The sequence below is a fragment of the Telopea speciosissima genome, chromosome 6 (genome assembly GCF_018873765.1).
Source record: "Telopea speciosissima isolate NSW1024214 ecotype Mountain lineage chromosome 6, Tspe_v1, whole genome shotgun sequence".
In the NCBI taxonomy this organism is placed as follows: domain Eukaryota; kingdom Viridiplantae; phylum Streptophyta; class Magnoliopsida; order Proteales; family Proteaceae; genus Telopea; species Telopea speciosissima.
Genome location: NC_057921.1, coordinates 46,249,063 through 46,270,069, shown reverse-complemented (window position 1 = coordinate 46,270,069; position 21,007 = coordinate 46,249,063). Strand labels below are relative to the sequence as shown.

At 38.7% G+C, this 21,007-nt stretch overlaps 2 protein-coding genes across 2 annotated transcripts; one reads left to right on the top strand and one right to left on the bottom strand.

The window, feature by feature from the left end:
- Nucleotides 1-322: 322 nt before the first annotated feature.
- On the bottom strand, nt 323-6,441 carry LOC122663883 (disease resistance protein RUN1-like). Its single transcript, XM_043859549.1, has 5 exons — nt 5,881-6,441; nt 2,884-3,982; nt 2,410-2,724; nt 1,189-2,307; nt 323-1,116 (listed from the first exon to the last, which is right to left on the bottom strand). The coding sequence occupies exons 1-5, from the start codon at nt 6,411-6,413 to the stop codon at nt 514-516; spliced, it is 3,669 nt and encodes a 1,222-aa protein (XP_043715484.1). The 5' UTR covers nt 6,414-6,441; the 3' UTR covers nt 323-513.
- Nucleotides 6,442-17,903: 11,462 nt separating this feature from the next.
- Nucleotides 17,904-20,099, top strand: LOC122665837. Its single transcript, XM_043861969.1, has 4 exons — nt 17,904-17,915; nt 18,701-18,862; nt 19,485-19,631; nt 19,725-20,099. Exons 1-4 carry the CDS (start codon nt 17,904-17,906, stop codon nt 20,097-20,099), a joined length of 696 nt encoding a protein of 231 aa, XP_043717904.1.
- Nucleotides 20,100-21,007: the final 908 nt, after the last annotated feature.

Here is a 21,007-nt window from a genome sequence, read left to right as displayed (position 1 = left end):
CTTTTCAGAAATGAGAGACGGAGATCTACAAGTAACTAGGACGTAGCCCGGTTCAGCCAAGGTATCCACTCAAAAGACCCTTCATTTTTAAGGCCGTCTGAGACTTCAAAGTTTTGACACAATTTTTGAATTTTAGCTCACTTTTTTATTAGATTGAAATGTATATGGACCCATTATATAAGGTATCTTTGCGGCTTGTAATGGATCATCTTGAAATCTATTGAAATCAGCCGTTTCATCTCATTTTGCCTACCTTGTGGATTCGAGGGTTGTTTGCGCTAAAACAATATCTAGCCCCTCATTCTTCTACTGCATCACTACCTCAAACAACTCACTATCTTTCCTAATCTACCATACATTAACACAATGTATCATGCACAATAAAACCTATTTGCTTACAGAGAATGCATTCTGTTACAAATGTAATCACAATACAAAAAATCAGAGAATTTGTAACCATGAGGATTCAAATCCTATCAAATTAATGCCAAATCATTCTACTCTTCCCACACCTCAGATGTCTTTAAGGAAACGTCTGAAAAAACTAGTGCCGAAGCTACTTTGATTTACCTCTCCGGAATTCATTTTGGGGCAAGCCTCGGTTAACCAATCAAGGTCTTGTTCCTCATTGAAACGGCAGCAATGGCACCCTGCCCCATCATCTTCTTTGTGGCCTTTCTCAACTCCAAGATCATATGGAGAAGAGGTACCCTGAAACAGATGGATCCCACATTTCTTCACCTGGATTGGGTCACCCATTTCTATTGAAACATCCACTTGATCCCCTCCTTCCAACTGATCCACAAACCTTGCCTCTGCTATATTGCTCAACCATATGTGATCCTGATTTGTTACTGAAATGGCATTGATTTTGGGGCTGTATTTCCAATCTATACCGCCGGTCCAGTTAATGAAAGTGGCTTCAGGACCAGCTGTGGTTACATCAACTTCTTCGTCTGCTGCATAGACAACACATATAATCAAGCCTTGAATCTTACAATTCAACAGTGGAGGCACCTCAAAATATATGCTGGACCCTGCACTTTGGCAGCTGAACCAATCTGGAATGTCTCCCCCAGGAACAAAGATGTCAATGATACCAGGTTCAATCATCCCCTGTTGCATGGAAAATCATGGATGTTCAATATGAAAGTGATCCATCGAGAGAGAGAGAGAGAGAGAAAGGACCTGAAAGAGGTTATCCCTGAAAGTATTTGCCAAACCATTGCACCTTTCCATGTGAATAGTTGGTGTAGTTTCCAACCTCTCCAAGCCTTCCACCTCAATTAGTTTGCTGCAACTATTCAGTGACAAGGACTTTAATTTCTTCAAGTTTGCCAAGCTTGATAGTCTTTCCATCACCAAGCAACCTTCTGCATCCAAAGCCTTTATGTTTGATGGAAGCATTGGCAGCGACTGAAGCCTTGTACAATTTCTCAATGTAAGAACTTGCAGTTGAGAAAGGCCATTGATGTCTGCAGGTAGGCTACAAATATTATTTTGACTTAAATCCAACCTCTGCAACAAGGATGTACTCGCAAGATTGGATAGCTTTTCCATGGATGTGCAACCATTTGCATCCAAGTACTGTAAACTTGATGGAAGCTCTGGAAGTGATCCAAGCTTTGTACAATTCTGTAACCAAAGCGATTGAAGCTGGGGAAGGCGGCTGATGCTAGCAGGTAAGTCACAAAAGTTGTTGAAGGCTAGATCCAACTCTTGTAATGAGGATAAACTCTCAAGATCATTGGGAAGCATACCAGATAGTTTGCAGTCCCTAAGACTAAGGCGTGTTAAGGAGCGTAAACCAGAGAAAGAAGCCGGCAAAGATGTAATAGCATCATCACCTCTTGGTGATCCCAATGACCAAATAAATGAATTCCATGATTTAGATGGTGATCCTTTACATCCACCTAAAGACAAGCTTTTGAGGTTCTGCAAAAGCCCAATGGAAATGGGCAGTTTCCTTATGGCAGTTCCATCAGCAAGAAGCTCAGTTAAACTTTCCATATTTCCCAGTTCCTCTGGCAGTTCATTGATTTGTGAACAACCAGAAAGAATAAGACTTTGTAGAGATTTCAAATTCCAAATGCTTCTTGGGAGTCTCCGAAGGTTTGTACAGTCTTTTAGATTCAGAATGAGAAGATGATTTTTTAATTCTCCAATGGATTTGTGAACTTCAACCAAACTTGTACAACCTTCAAGTGTCAATATCTCAAGGCTAGGGAGTCCCAAGAAGTTGGGGGTTTTGGTTAGGTCAAGGCAACAGTCGAGATTAAGGATTTTCAGCTTTCCAAGATACTCTGGCTGGAAGATAAAAGAGATGAATATGAATAAAAATAGGAAATCAGTTTTTCATGAAATAAGTAATCAATCAACAAGAAAAAGAAAAAACAAATGAGGTCATACCTTGCTTCCCTTCCAGACTTTCTTGAGACTGCTATATTGTAAGTCAAGAACAACAAGGTTCTCCAGATGAAAATTGGTTGGTATGTATCTTAAAGGGAATTCATGCCAACATAGCCATCTTAATTCCCTGAACAGATGTTTCTTCCCCATAGAAGGGAATAAATCATTAAGTAAATGTTCATGAGATCCCAAGAGCTGAACATAATTAGCTTGGAGCATTCGTAATCTTTCCATCTTTGTAAATGCCTCAATAGTCAAACATACTTTTCTTGGTTGGCAGAAGTTTAATACCACACCCTCAACTACTTCTGTTCCCTAATAATGCACAGAAAAGGATAATTAAGTTAAAATACACCCAAGCATATTGTGTATGCACAGAAAACATTGAACTACAATTTCATAAAAAAGAAGGATAACTTTATGTGCTTAAGTTTTCAACTAAATTTAAACAATAAGTAAGCATGTATCTCTTACTGCATTTTTTGTCAGTGTATCATATACATCTTCATAAAGCCACAATCTGCTACGTTTTCCGGGCTCATTGGGAGATTCTTTGCGAACAATTTCCCTTCCCATGTCTCGAATCAGGCCATGCATTTCAAGCTGATTTTTTTCACTGATTATTAGAAGTGATTTACGGGTGAGAACAGCAATTCCTATTTCTGGGAAGAAACCACAACCATCTAGTATTTTAATTGCAAAATCTTTGTCCATTCCAATAAAGAAGCATGCAATGTCAAGGAATATGTCTTTCTCTGTACTGTCAAGAGAATCGAAGCTTAATTTAAGTATTTCCTGAATTTCCTCATTCGGAATTCTTTTTAACTTCTGTAATGCAGTTATCCATTCATCTGTGCTTCTTTTGTGTAGAAATGAACCAAACACCTGAAGAGCTAATGGAACCCCACCAAGATAAGACACTATATCTTTTGAAATCTTGTTTTGATGTCTTCTACAACGAACATTTTCAAATGCATAGCGGCGGAAGAGCTGGAGGGAATCCTTTGAATTCAGTTTCTCCACATCATATATTCCATCCACGTCGTGCTTATTCAGAAAATGTTGATCTCTAGTAGTTATGATGATTCTACTTCCCAATCCAAACCAATCACGTTCTCTAACTAATGCATTTATTTGGTTTGATTGATCCACATCATCTAGAACGATAAGAATCTTTCGAAAACAGAGTCTTTGTTTAATCACATTGATTCCTCTATCAACATTGTTTATGTGTATGTTTTGTTTCATTAATATATCAGAAAGAAGTTGCTCTTGCAGATGAATTAAACCATTACGATGTTCAGAAATTTCTCGAACACTTCCAAGAAAAGTACTGCCTTCAAACTCATGTAAGATTTGGTTATAGACAGCCTTGGTGATGGTTGTCTTACCCACACCACCTATGCCATAGATCCCGATAATACGAACATCACTAGAATCAAGACTTAACAGAGAATTTATGGCTTCTATGCGGGAATCTATCCCAACTGGGTAAGTGTTAATGTTCATGCGTCTTTCTTTTGCTTTCATTGAGACCTCTTCAACGATTGCTTTGATATACTTTGTCTCTCCCCTGCCAATTGGAAGCAAAATGAAAATATAGAAACAAAATAAACATGCGGTGAGCTAAAACAAGCCCTGATGACATAGATGAACATGAAATAAATTTAGTGATGTCAAGTTTCAACAAGTTCTACTGAAATAAAAACATATATACTAGTGCTCAAGCAAGGATTCACATTGATGTTTAAAAAAAATTCCCTTTTGTTTTTCAAATTGTTCTATAGAATGATAATTCATCAAAAACCTGTTGTGAAGCAGTAAAAGTGTTCAACAGTACTAATCACTCTTTAAGTAATCATCACAGGCCTGTTTGCGGCTTCAAGTTCATCAAACAGGCCATAATTATCTCAGATACAAACACTTCAAAAATCTGGCCATACATATTAAGATAAATGTGGTTGACACAACCCTAGGAAATCATGGTTGTTCTCCTTGTTTAATTTCAGCAAACACAGGATCTCACCCTCAACTGTTAATTGATTGAGGCATTTTAACAAGCAGTTTGTTGACTAAGATTTGTTTGGTCGAATATATGTTTTGTTAGGAATTGTGGATGATGGATGTGGTCAGATAAAGCTGTCCATCGAAGAGATTTTTGTTCCTACCAGAAGAAGAAGTAATAGCTACTTGGTTGTGGATGTGTTTTTGGGTTGAAAGAAGGAGCAGAGTGTCAATGAAATGTCCGAGTGGTCTGGTTTTGTTTACTTTAAATATGAACAAGCAGTGATCTTATTTTCTCAAACTTACAAAAGGATTAAAGTTAAGTTTACCCTTTTCAGTCTTTTTCTTCTGCATGGTGAATTCTTCTTCATTCTCAAGCTTATTTTAACAAACTTACTCAAAATGATTAAGTTAAGTTTACCCTTTTTCATGTTTTGCTTGATTTTTGTGCCTAATTAAAAACATGTTTAAGCGGCCATTGGTTAATATCTCAGGGAAAATTATCTCCTCCAGTTCCCTGTCCCGCCCAGTTCCCGAGTGCTTCTAACAAGAGGGTGGATCCCTGGGCAGACTGTTCAGACAGGGGTAGGGTGGTCATTGCTCCCCTGCCCCAGGTGGAGTCCACCCCCTTATTATAGGCACCGGGGGAACTGAAGGGGACAAAGATCTGTATCTTTAGTAATCCATACCAATCCGATACCAATTACTAAATCCATGATCTCAGATTCTGCATCTCATCTCTTAGAATTCCTCCTTCAATTGTCTACCCACCTACCAATAGTCATGTCATTAGGTTGTACATACTATAAACTAAAGGTGATCGCAATGTCCACTGCCGCTAGCACCGAAAAGGTTAACTGAATTTTAGGGCCGTGGAATGACAGACATACACAACACATATCATACTCATACACCCGATGTGGGATTAAATTCACACAATCAACGCACTTAGCGCAACCTTTTTTGATATTGGTAAACACACAAACCACACGTTCGCACCCAAAAGGTTAACCGACTTTTAGTTAGGTCCCCAGAATGAAAATATACACGGCACACACCGCACACACACACATTTCTGATTTCTACTTACATTATTCATATTTTTTGGTTAACAATTCTGAAAGCTTTTATCTCATCAGGAAAAAAAAAAAAAAAAAGGGTCCAATTAGTCAAATTTTTTAAATCCCCCGACTTATATATCTTTAATAGTTTAATCTGATTTCTCTTGTGTGTGTGTTGGTATTTTTTTTTAAACCTCCTCTATTTTTTCCTAAAATTTATTATTTATCCAATTTTGTGTATAAATAAAAAAAAAATTTGTACTAACTCGGTGAACCACTCAACTACTTGGATCAACTTGCTAATGAGATTGAGCCGATAGATCTTTCGAGATTTAACAAAAAAAAAAAAAAAAAGAAAATTTGTAATTTAAAAAAAAGAAGAGAATCTAAATTGATCGAGAAATACCCGTCGTCTGCTGCAACATCTTGTAGATGCCAACCGGACAAATTCCCAGCTTCAGTGAGAGCCTTTCTCCAACTCTTCACCTTCTCCATCTCCGATTTGAATCGTTCTTCGTACCCTGCAAAGGTTTTCTCCAAAATCCCATTTTGTTTCCGAAAATGAGATGGATCGACGTTATAGAAAACGGGAAGAACAGTGTGACGACCCATCTGATCGTGTTTGCATTCTAACATCTTCACTAGTTCATCAAGGCACCATATGGAAGAACCGTAATTTTTGGAGAAGACAACAATGGAAACCTTCGATTCTTCAATGGTTTTTAGGAATTCAGAGGTAATATGGTCGTCGTGGTTGCGCTTATAGTCTTCGTCTGCGAAGATATGGTAGCCTCTTTGGATCAAAGCTTCATAGAGTTGATCAATGAAGTTCCTACCAGAGTCATCATCACCATCACCATAATCTTCATCTATGAAGCTTAAGAAGACGTCGTGGTTCCATTGGTGAGTGGAAGATGAAGAAGTAGAAGCACAAGCCATTGTATAGTAGTAGGAGAAAACCAACAGACCCAAGAGACCAAAAGCAAAAACCAAAACAGAGAAGGATAGGGATGACTGTCTCTCAACTCTCAACCACAACTACAACCACAAGTTCTTTGGAAGAAAATTTATTATGAGACTAAAGACATTTCTAACATTTTCCATTATAAAAGATGTGTTGTAATCGGACTTATTTGCCCAATCCACTTTACTGGCCAACTTTTAAAAATTAGGATATTTTTTGGTAATATTCCTCTCATCAGTCCTCACTCAGTCACTTTCCTTTATTTTCGGCAAATTTTAATCACCTCAAGTACAGTACACTTCAAGTGCACAAAAAGGTACATTTGACGGTGTATCTTAAAGTGATTTTGTTTAGAACACTCCCCCAAGTGCATGTGCACCGTCAGATATACTTTTTTGATGCACTTGAGGGTGTACTATACTTGAGGGGATAAAGGTCCCCTCTCGGCCTCTCATCTTTCCTTGGCTCCCTCACCCAACTCACACCCACCCACTCCATTGCCCTTTCAATGTGCTTGTAGACCATCTCCCCCACCCCTGCCGCCAACAATACCAACGAGTAGCCGGTCCCTCATCCAGCCACCCCTTTCGCTGTTTCCTCCAATGCTTTCAGTAGTAAAAGATTCTCCCTGCCTCCCTGTTCAAGGTTGTGATATAATCTTATCTCTGTGGAGAGTAGGCCAGAAATTCCACCGCCAATGAGGATTACACCACCTCCTGTAGATTGCTCACACTCAGTGAGTCTTCAATGATCTTCTTGATCCATCGCACCCAAACACATATCTTTGCAATACCCTTCTTCGCATTATCTTGAAGTTACTCAGTTCGAGCTGCTAGGAGTCTGTTTTCCATTTTAATTTGTATTATTTATCTTATTTTTTCATGGGGAGCTCGAAGAATGAGCTACCCATGAAATTTGACTCCCTCGAATATAAGCGAGGGAATACATGGAGTCGTAGAGTTCCATTTCCACCCTACCCCCTACCCAGGGGAAAAATTTTTGCTGCTACGCCCATTCCTACTATAAGGCTAGCAGCCAAGGAAATGGAATAATTCACTTCCCCTTTGGGATTCATAAATACCCTCCTAGGTTTTGGTACTTTCTAAAGTATCCCTTGAGATCCCATTTCCTTGTCTGCCAGCCTTGTAGCAGGAACATTCTTGCTACTAGTGTTGCAGCAAAATTTCGTCCTACCCGGGTAGGGTTCACAGTCCTATTAGAAAAACATGAGGAAATGGACTGAATAGAAAATGAAGTAGATAATTTTCCATTCATGTAACAAGGGTGGGTCATATCTGGAAAAAAATAACAAGATCATTTTTTTTGGTAAAAAAGAAAAATAACAAGATGATTTTTTTTTGGTGAAAAAAAAAAACAAGATGATGAAAAGACGAATTCACAATGAGCAATGGTACATTGAACTTCTGCCAAAAAAAAAAAAAGAATTGAAGGGTCACTTAGGTTGGGCAAATTAGGTATTTCACTTTCTTTTGTTAGAATCTCATAATTATATTGTAGGTTGAAATTTAAAATGACTTTTTTGTCATTTCATCATCACTCCTTGTTTTATCCCTTTTTCGTTTCTAATAGACCCCGTTTATTTGTCGGATAAAAAAAAGGTGGGAAAGGGTGGTTTGGAGGACAAGGATCCGTGTAGCCGACCCCTTGCAGGGGATGTTTCTGGGATGCTGCTTTGACTACTGTTTTTACTTCTTTCTTTACTTATTTTTCTTTTTTTACTTTCTTTTACTTCTTTTTACTTCTTTTTTCTACTATTGTCATAGCCTCTATCAGATCCATATAGCCGATCATATTTAGTTGGGATAAGGTTATGGTTGTATAAAAAAGAATGGGAAAGTTGAGGATTAGGATCCACATGTTGTTGGGGTGAGTGAAAAGAAAAGCAAAGGATAGTACCCGTTAGTTGTTTGATTGGCATGAGATAGTTATAATTTATCACCTCATTGCTTGTTTTGTTGGATATGGGAGGAAAATTATCTCCTCCAGTTCCCTACCCGGCCCAGTTTCCCAGTTCCCCAATTCCTCTAATAGGGGGGGTGGACCTCACCCGGGCAATGTGTTTGGATAGGGGTAGGGTGGTCATTCCAGCCCCCCCCCCCCCCTTTTGTTAGAGGAACTGAAGAACTGGGCCGGACAGGGAACTTGAGGAGATAAAGATTAAAAAATAAGATATTAACGTTGCTAAAACCATGATATAATTACAAGAATACCATTACATCGTCCTAAAAAATTATTAGGGGGACTTCTTTCCCTCCCTCCTACTGTATGCAATGTGGATCCATAATTTTAATACTAAAATCGTGATATTCATTAATATTATTCTAAATATCCCACAAAAAAACTTATACAAGTGAAATATCAAAAGACAACAAATTTAGGTAATTTGGTCCAATATATCTTAATAATCATCCATAAATCTGAGTATGTTAATAAGCATCCGTATGCTTATCCAAAAATCAAAACATCCATAAATTTGAAGGACAGATAACCATTGTTATCTCGGGATTGTCATAGCCTACGAAAAAAAGATGCCCTACATGAAACATCATATGTCAAATACATTTGTATTCATTGGTTCTTCACTCAAATAATCAAATGTCCTTTCAATCATGCCATAAAAAATACCAGGGACAAAGCACAAGGGGCCTTCGAGGAGTTTTGGTCCCTGTCTAAGGACCCGCGTATGCAACAGGATGTTCCAATTGATCCACCAATCACCTCGCCACTCTGTTGGTCACCTCTTGTTGGAGGTCTTGGGATGATAATTAGAAATCAAGTTTTGAGTAATATTTTAAACAAGTACCCATGCAAGTATGAAACCTGTTTAATTCTCAAGCTCTATCCATGTCATAAAAAGGAATTGAAGATTACTTGCCTTTTTCAATAAGAATCCAAATGATATAATAAATATTTATCAAAAAAAGAATAATATAATAAATGTTGGGGAAGGTATTTGTAACCGAGTGATGCTCCCATCAACTCCACCAATGATCAAACAATGGGTGTAGGAGTTTTTATGTTATTTCGGCATTTAATTATGTCAATCTGATTGCATTTAATACAGGCTATACATGAAAACTTTTGCCATAAATGTTGACCAAACTACTTGTGTATATAAATAGGCCACACTATATGTTGAATTGACCTTGTAAACAAGTTTTTCCAATTGATCTGATCATATATGGCTTTCTTTGCTGGTGTTTCCATGACAAAGGGTTTGATGGGTACCATTAATTTGTTTCTGGTAGTTATGTATCTTGTAGATTTGAAAAGCCATCATGGGGTGAAAGCAACAAAGAAGTTGGAGCAAAATGAAGACGATTTGGAGCTGGAAAGGCAACTCAAGATTTTAAATGTGCCTCAACCTCTCAAGACCATTAGAGTATGTGGCTATATCTAATACTTACTTTTAGATCTCCATTTAAAATCCATGGATTGTTTGCACAAATACCCACACCGCAAAACATATGTAGGGATTGAGGGGGGAGAGAAAGCGAGAGAAGGAACCAAGGAGAAAGAATTCTTTATAGAATTCCATACTCGATCTCATAGATATAGAATTTTATGAAAAGCTGTATTCGATGAAACTCGTATTTACGTCTTGGAGGAAGATCTTTCAAATCTTTCGGGAAGAAATATAGGGTCATAAAGCCAAAATAAATGATTTTAACCCTTCTTAAAAGAAAAATGATTCTTGAAGCTCTTTCACGCTCATGTCCCACCCTACCTAGCTTCAAGGTTCTCATATTCCCTCCTCTCCCCCCATAGAATAGGTTAGAATGGAAAAAAAAAAAATAGAGAAAATAATGGAAATCAACATGGTTAGAGCATTAATGGAAGTTTGATCCTTCTCGGTTAATAATTTTTTTATTCTTGCAGACAGAAGAGGGTGATATCCTTGATTGTATTGATATCTACAAGCAACCTGCTTTCCGTAATCCATTGCTTAAAGATCACAAAATCCAGGTTTGTCATTCCCTCTTCTATTTGTATACTTATTTTTAGAAATTTCACTAACTCTTTATCTTCAAATAGAGAAGGGAAAGGGAATTAGTCAAGTACTCTTAAGAAGTAATAAAATAGAAACGTTGACATCCCTCTTGGGATGGGAAGGTACAGTGGGTCAGTGTTTTGAAATATCTGGCGATGCCTTTTTCCTAAAACGTTTGCTATCGACAGAAGGAAAAAAATCCTATAACGCCGTTGAGGAGCAGTTGGCCTCACGGCCAGGTTGCTCCTCCCCCCTTCTTCCCCTTTCTCCTTCTCCTTCCCTCTCGCAAGTGCTAGTCGTCTTTTCCCAAGCTTGTCTGCAGCCCTGCTTGTTGACCACCAGCTAGGTTGGTTGTTTCGTCGTCGTCTGTCCCGCCAGGGTTGCTGACCTGCAAGCCACCCTCCCGCTAGGTCTGTTTCCAGACTTGTTGGGGTCTCTCCTGGTCGCGATGCTCCATGGGCTTTCGTCTCCATCACCTGCTCTTTGCCGGCTCATCTTGCAAGTTGCCTGCTTCGCTTGGTCTGATGACTTGCCCCTTCGCTTCTGGCCCTGCTTGCTCTCTCTTTCTCTCACTAGACGCTCTTCATCGCCGGACCTCTCAGTTGCTGCTCGTCACTTGCCCTTTGGACTGCAGCTGCTTGGTCGCAGACTGTTCATTGGTCAATCTCTTGTCTGATCCGCCTGGCTCGCTTGGCTAATGTCGTGCTTCTTCCAGCTGCATAGCCTGCCTTTTGCATCCTATGCTCGGCGTGCAGCCGCTTCGCCGTTGCCCTCTTCAAGGCAGGTGCCTCTCCGACGTGGCTGTCACCTTCGCTTGGCCTGCTTCAAGCTTGGCTGCCGCATGGCCCCTTTGCAACGGCTGTTTGCTGGCTCCGCTAATGCTCCCCTTGGCGGCTGGTCCATGATAAGATGAGATAGTTGTTTAGGGTTTTTGGGTTCCCTCCCAGGAAATGACTTGGCTGCCCTCTCTTTTTGTTGGGCTTCTAAGCTCTTGCGGCCTTTTGTTCTTTTTGTGGGCCTTTGTATTTTGTGTGGGCTTTTGTGTTTCTTGGGCTTTCTTAGCCGGGTTTTGCCCTTTGGGCTTTGGTTCTTACAGGCCTAGCCTCCTCCCAGGTGGGCCTTGTAATTGGTTTGTGGCCTTGTGCCCTTGTACACTCTCTTTTGCTAGGTTTTGCCCTTTAGGCTTTGGTTCTTACAGGTTTAGCCTCCTCCCAGATGGGCCTTGTAATTGGTTTGTGGCCTTGTGCACTTGTGCGCTCTCTCCCCCCCTTCCTATTCCTTTGGTAAGGAATTATTTTATTATTCACCCAAAAAAAAAAAAAAAAAAAAATAGAAATGCTAACTTAAAATCATACCAAATATAGTAATTATATATAAATGGTGCATGCATGCAATATCTACAAGATGGTACTTGATTAATGGAGGAGATGGTTTTAACTCTTCATATGGCTGTTAACACAACTCCTTTCCCTCATGCACCACATTTAATAATTCCGCCACCTCATTCTAACCCCCGCACTCTCCACTACCCACTCTAATCCATTCCAAACCACCACACTCTCCACCTCAACCCACTCCTCACTATCCCTGTTGGATTTGTGTCCATCAAACCCGGTGCGGTCCGATTTACTTTGTATTGAACCTTTTGGTTTATTATTATCACATGCAATATAAACTTTTTTAGCATTATGTGTCCATAAGTTTTACTTAAAATGATAGTCACGATTAGGGTTTGGGCTGGGTACCCTTATCATATGGTCGTCACATTGGGTATGTGTAGACATGTGATGTCAGGGTATGAATGTGAGTACTCACATGTTTGATGTGTGTATTGACAAAGAATCTACTTTGTCGATTCCCTCATGTGTTATTGCTAGATGTAGGATGGGATAAACATGTGTCACCGAGACCTTGTACCTTAGAGGACCTTGTCACTGCAAAATGTGACCGCATTCTTCGGTTCATCAATGACTGAGACTCAAGTGAGTAAAAGTCGATGTTCTGGTGACTTGTGGGAATGCGTAAACATTGTGTGAGTGAAGGAGTTACTTAACATGGTCACCATTGTCCGATTGGGGAACACCAAGACTGAGGTTTGTCTGTGAATGGTCGGATCGGAATCTAAATTCAGTACCGTTTTGGAAATGGTTTTTGCAAAACCTATTTTAAATAAAATGATAAATTATATGTAGTTATTTAATTAAAATATTTCATTGAGTTTTGCGGGACCTGATCACATACATAGATACTCTTATATGGACATGTACTGTGGAATGGGGTTTGGCAGTACGAGTGTACATGCCCTAGATTCCATAATGATGGTGTTGATTAGTGGTGGGTTAGTACATGACAGTTTATTATCATGTAGGGGTTTATTTAGAATTTGCTAAAATAATTGATTATTTGTTTAATTAATGGATATGGTGCTAATTGTAATTATCCATGAATTAAAATAAATAATTACTTATACGATTCCCTATTAGATTCTGCTTCTTCACCAATTAGAAGTACTTTAGGATTAAACATGATCAAGCCAATAAGGAGAGAGAGTGTCAGACTCTCATTGGGAATCATCCAAGTAGGGTTTTAAAAACCCTATTATTTAAACACACCAAGGGGAGGGGACAGCCCATGATTTCTCTAGTGCTTGGACAAATTTGGCTCCTCCCCCCCCTTGGACGAATTTGGCTCTCTCTTCTCTCTCGCTCTCTTATGATCTCTTCTCTTTCCTTCTTCTTGCTCTCTAGTATTTGAGAGTTAGGGTTTTGAAAACCTAGATCTGTGATTGAAGAACTGAAGAGGATCTAGGATTGGCTTGGAGAACCTTGACTACACCATTGGAGGTTCAAATCTGTTTACCTGGAGTGCTTGTTGGAGGAAGAACCACTGTCTAGGAGCAACACTTGAGGCTTATCAGGTTAGCAAATTTCTGTTAATTCCTCTTGTTTTAATTATGTGATTATTCATGGGATGCAAAAGAAACCCGAATTGATCTCCTTCAGCTACGCATTCGAGTATGGGATGGAAAAAATATGATGAAATTTCTATCTTTGTGATCCCATAATTTTATGGGACAAGAAAGAGAAGGATTTGGTTAATAATTTTTATACCAAATACAATTAGGGTTCCCTAGGGAGGCCATGGGAATCTCTAAAAATTAAATGGGGTTCCCTAGGGGCAACCTTGGAGATCCTAAAAATTGGGAACTCAAAGTATAATGTTTATTGGTTTACCAAGGTGAACCACAGTGATCCCATGGACCGTAGCATGACCTACAATCCCAACTCACCGCAATAACCTCTCCCTCAACCCACTCCAACATACTCTTCCACTCCATTACATCCCTCTCCTCTTTCATTAGACCCTAACCCACAGCTGCACCACGATGCCATGGATATTATCCACCATTCCAAACATGCACCTAAACACAAGGCCAACTGCCCCCACAATTCAGGTAGGTCCACTTCCAAGACATTACCAAAAAAAAAAAATCTGGTCATTTTTTTATCCCAAGAACCCCGTGGATGCTGGACATTTTCAGCTCCATGCACATTAATGAAACTCTTAAGTTGGAATTGTTAGGGTCTTGGGAGTCCCCGGACATTTTGATCGCTACTTTTTTATTGTTTGGATAAAACCTAAAATATATTAAGAAGAAAGAGTTATATAAAGGAGCCTGAAAGGGGAGCCAAGAGAGGAGAACCACTTAGAAAGCAAAGAGAAAGAAAAAAAGAGGATCAATGTAGCCGAATTTGAAGACCTCACAAATTTACAATATGCCAAATCTCAAAATAATCCAAATTAGAAGCATGAAGGTGATTGCCTCTGGTTTTAACCACAAATTCAATAGAGCTCCAAATTTGAGGGAAGGTACGAGACAAAGAGGTCCACCTGCGCATATTCTCCCCCTCATCAAATGTGGTACACTGTAGCATAGAAAGCCAACTTGGTGACCCTCAAATAGATTGAATAGTCATTGAATGTCTAAAGCCATTTTCATTCATCTTCAAAGGAAGGAAATGGGCAATGCTTGGAACTACACTTTTGGACCACCCCTTTCCAAATACTCCAGGAGAATTGGCACCCCAAAAATAAATGATCGAAATTTTTAGATGCATTCTAACATAGGCATCAGTTAGGGATAGTGATGTTTCCATGGAGAAGGAACTCTTGGGTGGGGAGGGAAGAAGTCAAATCACTCCAAGTGATGAAGCTGTGCCTTGGGATACGATGTTTAAACCAAACAACCTTCCATCAGGAGCCAGGACTACCCTTGGAACAAATAAGATCCGAAGCAGAGGCAACAATGAATTGCATAGAAAAAGATTTGATCCATACGACAACATCCCCACTCTCATGGGGTTTCCTAGTAGTAGCCTAAAGCTGATCCCACACCAGAGCAAGAGTAGAGGAGGCAAGCGGTCAGGAGACCACATGCCATCTGAAAGAATGGAGGAAACTAGTGCCAATCTATCGAAACCCGCATCTTACCTAATTGGCTGGCTGAATGTAGAAAGAAGAACTCCACGTGGGTGCCAATTATCTAGCCATAACATGGTAGAAGAGGTCATCAATATGACATTTAATAGCATCCAACGCATTTGGTCTAAACTTGGGAAGCTTTCTCCAAGTTCGAGAAGCATCTGAAGCACAATTCATTGTCCAGATAGTATTAGTTTTTAAGATATTTAAAATATATCCAATTAACCCATAAACTCTCTTTCTTTGCAGCTAATTTCCGTAGAAGTTTTAAAAGGTCGGGTTTGTTCATGTCTTTCACTCTTCTTAAGCCGAAACCCTCTTCTTTCTTTGAGAGGTAGATTTTTGCCTAGTCGATAGAATGTAAGAACTTATTGTTATCACCACCTTTTTTTATTTTTATTTTATAGATAATATCAATTTTTGCCCAAAAAGGAAAAGAAGACCGGGGGGAGGGGGGAGGGGGAGGGAGCAATGTACAAAACCCAGTGTGACGACTTACAAATACATCTCACAGGAGATAGTCTCAAAACAATAAGAGGCCACTTACTCTACAAAAGAGTACTCAATAGAACATAAGAAAGCCAGCCCCTAACCTTACACATGCCACAGGGCTTGGATATCCCACTTACTAGCAATATAAAGATTCCTCCTCAAACGCTGGTCGTCGAGGGGAGTGGCTTTGTATTTATCTCGAACAACCATCATAATATCTCTAACTATCAATGGTTTAGGTTTGATCTTGTTTTAGAACAACCTCAAGTTTTTCTCTTTCAAAAGTTGGTTGATGGTTGAGCAAAAGGCCAACTTACCTACCGATCCAATGTGGTCTCCTCCAAATACCTTCGCAACCCACTGAGCTCTTCTAACACAACATGAAATGCAACTTGATTGGAAGGTGAGTAAAGTTTCCTAATGTCTCTCCAAATTCCATCCGTGAAGGGGTAGTCAACAAAAAAAGAAAAATGGTTTGTTCTTTTGAGAAGCTGATCCACCATTGGGAGGGTATTGACCGAACATCTCCAAGCATTAAAACTACCGCCAACCAATCCACCAAAGGAGCATGTTGTCGGACAAAGTCCCAACCTGACCTCATCATGAATGATTCGGAAGGGGAGGCCTTCCACACCACTCTATCAGGACCATCATTGTTCGAATACATTCTGTCAGGGATAATATTCCACACATGAAGAAGATCATCTAAAACTGTGGGGGTTGGGTTCCACTGGCCATCCCTTAAGATGGTACTCTATCATGCTCTATGTGCTGAAAGCATCGTTGATGCGTCATCTTTAGCATCATCATCATCAACTTCAAGAGGAGTGGTACCATCCGAAGTGTGGAAGCAAAGGTATCCGAAGTGTGGAAGCAAAGGTGGTCTTGTCATACTCTTCCAATAATTAGATCCTTCTTTTGGTGTGCATGTGCGCATGGGCTAGCAACGACCAAAGCTTTATCCCATCGGAGAATTCCATTGGATACGGAATGTGTGTGATGTGGAGAGGCTATGGAAACAATTGATCATGTCCTCTTTGCATGCCCTTTCGCAAGGGTGGTTTGGTTTGGTGGTACATTATCTTATATTTTCACAATTTCGACGACACCAAACATATATCTTTGGGTCAAGAATTGAGAGGCTTTGTGAGTCCATGGAAAGAGATTATATAGGGAGACCACTTATCTCTATAGCTTCATTGCATAATATATTTGGCAGACTCATAATGATTATGTTTTCCAAAGGCACTCATGGTCTCTGGAGGATATCATTATTCAAGCCCAATGGGATTTCATTGAGTTCCAAGAAGCATGCACTACACACCTAGTACCATGATAAATCACACTCCACTACAAGATTTATTCTGGGAGCCTCCTACAAGAGGCTACTTAAAGCTTTATTGTGATGCATCTCTGGTATCTGGTAGCACTGTTGGGGGTCTTGGATTCATTTTCAGGGACAACTATGGCAGACCTTTGCATGCAACATCTAAATCGGCTATGATCACAACTATTCTCATTGTTGAAGCATTGGCAATTCGGACGGGGATCCTTCAAGCTATAAATTGAAGATAGTTTGGATCATTTGATTGTTGAATCTGACAACAAAGTACTATTTCACTTCTCAACTGTGAACGAACCGATCCACCAATTTCTTTCATCTCTATCGTGCAAGATATCACGTATTTGGTTTCAAGTTTGGAATCTAGTTAGTATCTAATTAAACTTTTCGATTAGTTACACAACCACTATGAGCATCAGAAAAGTTTCCATTTTATTCTGTTATAATATCATTTCCCTTAATTTGACTTTATTGCTTGCAACCAGACGAAGCCTAAGCAATTCTAGGGTCACGATATTCACAATTAATGACTTGTTTCCTGATTATTGGAATCTATTACAAGTTTCCATAGCAACATACATATATCATGGTTGGGTCCATGTCATAATTCATAGTGGACCATAAACCATCTCAGTCGTTAAGTTTCAGAATAAAATTTGTTTTGAAATGGTTGTACAATGGACAAACAGTTCCCAAAAAAAAAAAAAAAATCTCCTTTAAATTCTATTATAAAAATAATTATATGGAATTTGAATTAATTTTTCCAGTTTTATTACTTATAATAGACTTAAATTTTTATTTCACATTTCACCAAAAACAAAAGGAGTGAAAATTTGACCGATATTATTTTGATTTTCTTGCAGATGAAACCTAGTTTTTTCCCGAAAGGAGAAGCAAACAAAATTTCATCAGCAACTGAATCTTTGCAAATTAGTTTAAAGGGCAAAGAATGTCCCCAAGGAACTGTTCCCATTCGAAGAACTTCAAAAGAAGATCTTTTAAGGGCTAGATCTTTAGCAAGAGATTTCTCTACAAATAACAGCCATAGCGGGATCCACTATCCAGGGCAATTTGTAAGCAATTCCTAACTTATAATTTAGATAATTCACGACCCTAACTAAGATGTGTCCCAGCTAAATGGTTTCAGCAGTACTAATATTGTTTCATCATTCAACTATATTAAGAGAGTTCAGAATTTTGATTTTCAATGGTAAGATTTTCTATAGAGATATTTCTTTATGGATGGTGTGGTTATGCCATGAAGAGGGCTGATGTGGTCTTTTTTTTTTTTGGCTAAAGGTCAGCAAAGGTATATATTAAATTTAAAAAGAGTACAAAGAAATTAAAGTCTAGGCATTCCTAGACGTCAATTTCAAGCACAGAATAGATAGAGAATCTCCACCTTCAGCATGGCCATCAACAGACACACTCTACCTGAGCCAATAATCATCTAAATTTAACAAGTAAAACGATATCTTAGCCTTCCAAGAACATCCCAACTTATCGAATCGAAAATCCACTTTTGGCTGCACACTTTGGTAAGTAATCCACTTTGGCGCATGATTGAAATTTGGAATTTTTGGTTTTTTTCTAAGCCACAATTTTTTAACCCCACATAAATAAAATTTGTTCTGTCATTGCCACCAACTTGTTTTAAGAATTAAGGCCCCATTTTTAATTCTAGATAAGTTTTAATGAATAATATTTTTTTAAGGATTAAGACTAATGTTTTCAGAAAAATTTTCTTTTTATATAGTTTTTGCATAGAATCAAGCGTAACCAAGATCAAGGAGTGGAAAATAAATATTGGGTTGTCACGGATTTATGTAAAATAAGTACATGATCGGTTGTATAAATAATTTATGTTGGTTTGAATTATGAAAATAGCAAGTAGATGTTCATTATTTTAACCTCAAGAATTGATTACTATTCAGATTTTGCAAGTTCAAGGGAAAGAAGGTGCACTAGTTCATGGAGCTTCTGCAGACATCAATGTACACAATCCAACTGTAGAACCTACACAATTTACGAGTGCACTAATTTGGGTTCGTGCTGATCCAAATGAAAACTTTGATTATATAACTGCTGGATGGACGGTATGTATATTTTGATGGTCCACCATTACTGATTTAATTGATGGCATAGGATTAACTGAACCATCCTTCAACATCCATCCCTCCTTTACCCCCCCAAAAAAAAAAAAAGCTTTAATTGCCTTTGCCTTTCAAAATAAAAAGTTAAAACAAGATAAATATGGAAAGGTAATTGTTGTCTAATTTTAAATTTTTTTTTTTTCAATTGGCAATATTAGGTTAATCCACGCTTATATGGTGATAATCTTACTCGGTTGTTTACATATTGATCGGTATGTTTCAAACACTTGAGTTTTTTTTCCAATTTATATTGGTTCAAGACACATTTTATCACTGTTACCAACTATGTTTAACAGCCCTCACCTTCTCCTTCCCTTCTAGAGTTCTTTTTTTTATAATATATTTATCTAATTGAATAAAGGGAATTAAGCAGTTTTCAGTCCGGGAGTGTGGCCTACGCCAGCACCTCCTCTCTTTCCTCCTTAAGACAAGGGGGCAGAGCTAGCTGTCTTTTCATACAGGGAGGAAAGAGATAGATCGATAGACTCATGGGAGTGCTGTTGCAAGTCACACTCCTGGACAGGGTTCTTTTTCCCTTGACTAAAACTATTTAAAAAATATACAGGTTAATAAAGATGAGCATCGCGGGTGCTACAATACTTTTTGCACAGGTTTTGTGCAAGTTGATAGATCAGTGACTCCAAGTGCTAGTTTATCTCCAATTTCTACAATTGGTGGAACTCAATATGTGATCAAAGTCCATGTTTATCAGGTATATATATATAGAATTTTTTTTAATGTAAAAAATGCTAGTGATGTAGCTAACAAAATTAAATATTTATTTTTATTTTTATTCTTACTGCAGGATCCCTTAAGCAGGAACTGGTGGTTGATAATCACAAGTAATAGTTTAGTTATTGGTTATTGGCCACAGACCTTATTTGCTTATTTAGGTGATGGTGCTACTAGTGTTTCTTGGGGAGGGGTTGCACAGGCTGGTTCTAATGGAGTTAGCCCTCCATTAGGAAATGGTCGTTTCCCATATGATCCATTTCCATGCTATTTCGAATGGATGAAGATTGTGAATAAGGACTATGGTATTGATCCTGTATTAAAGAAAATAGATATAACTACTTATGTGGAGGGAAAGAACTGCTATGACATACTTTATCATAAATATGTACCTGAACGAGGAGCAACTCTGACATTTGGTGGACCTGGTGGCATCAACTGTGGTTAGTTTTTGTCTTTATTCAGTTTTGTAATATTGAATTTTCAATAATATTTTAGGGGCTTCTCCGGGTCCCAAATAATATTCGGGTAAATTATATAATATTGTGTTATATATGTATATATACACAGAGAGAGAGAGAGAGAGAGAGAGAGAGAGAGAGAGAGAGAGAGAGAGAGAGAGAGAGAAGGTTGGGGTGGGAAGAGACGTATGAGAGGGGGAGGGGGAGTTTGAAAAGGTTTTTATCCGTACCTGGACATGCACTAATGAGGACCTACACTTCGTTATGAAATTTGATATAAAACGTTTCTCGCGATTAGTTTTCAAAAGTTTTAATTGAATTGTCTATAAATTGCTACCCATATGTCCAAAAAAAGTGCTGACTTAATTTTATTTGTAGCTTCCCTCATAGAGATTATTTAAAGAGTATGCCTTCTAGATATGTTCAGCTTCAGCTATTAAGGAACCTTTTGTTTTTTTTTTTATCGATAAATCAAATTTATTGGAAAAGAGGAGAAAAGTTGTACAAAACAAAAGGCATCCCTACCTGCAGATAATGGATAAGTGCCAAAAAAGCAAGCAAGGACCCAAAAGCCGTTATATATAGAATAACCCATCAAAGCTTCAAATAGCTAACATGATGTACAAAATCTCAACTACACAGAACTCAATTGATTGGAGGACCAAACAGGGGCTATTTGCCACTTCTGGACAAGGAATTCATTCATAGGACTACTAGGCCCCTTAGGGGGGGTGTCCTCCTTGAGTCGATTCTCCACATCCGCAAGAATGGCCCTAATGATACTTGGATAATGGACGCGTTCTAGTCTTGTTGCAAAAGATACGGAAATTTCTCTCCATCCAAATATGAGAGATGGTGCTACAAAAAGCAAGCTTGCCTATGCCCCAATAGCATC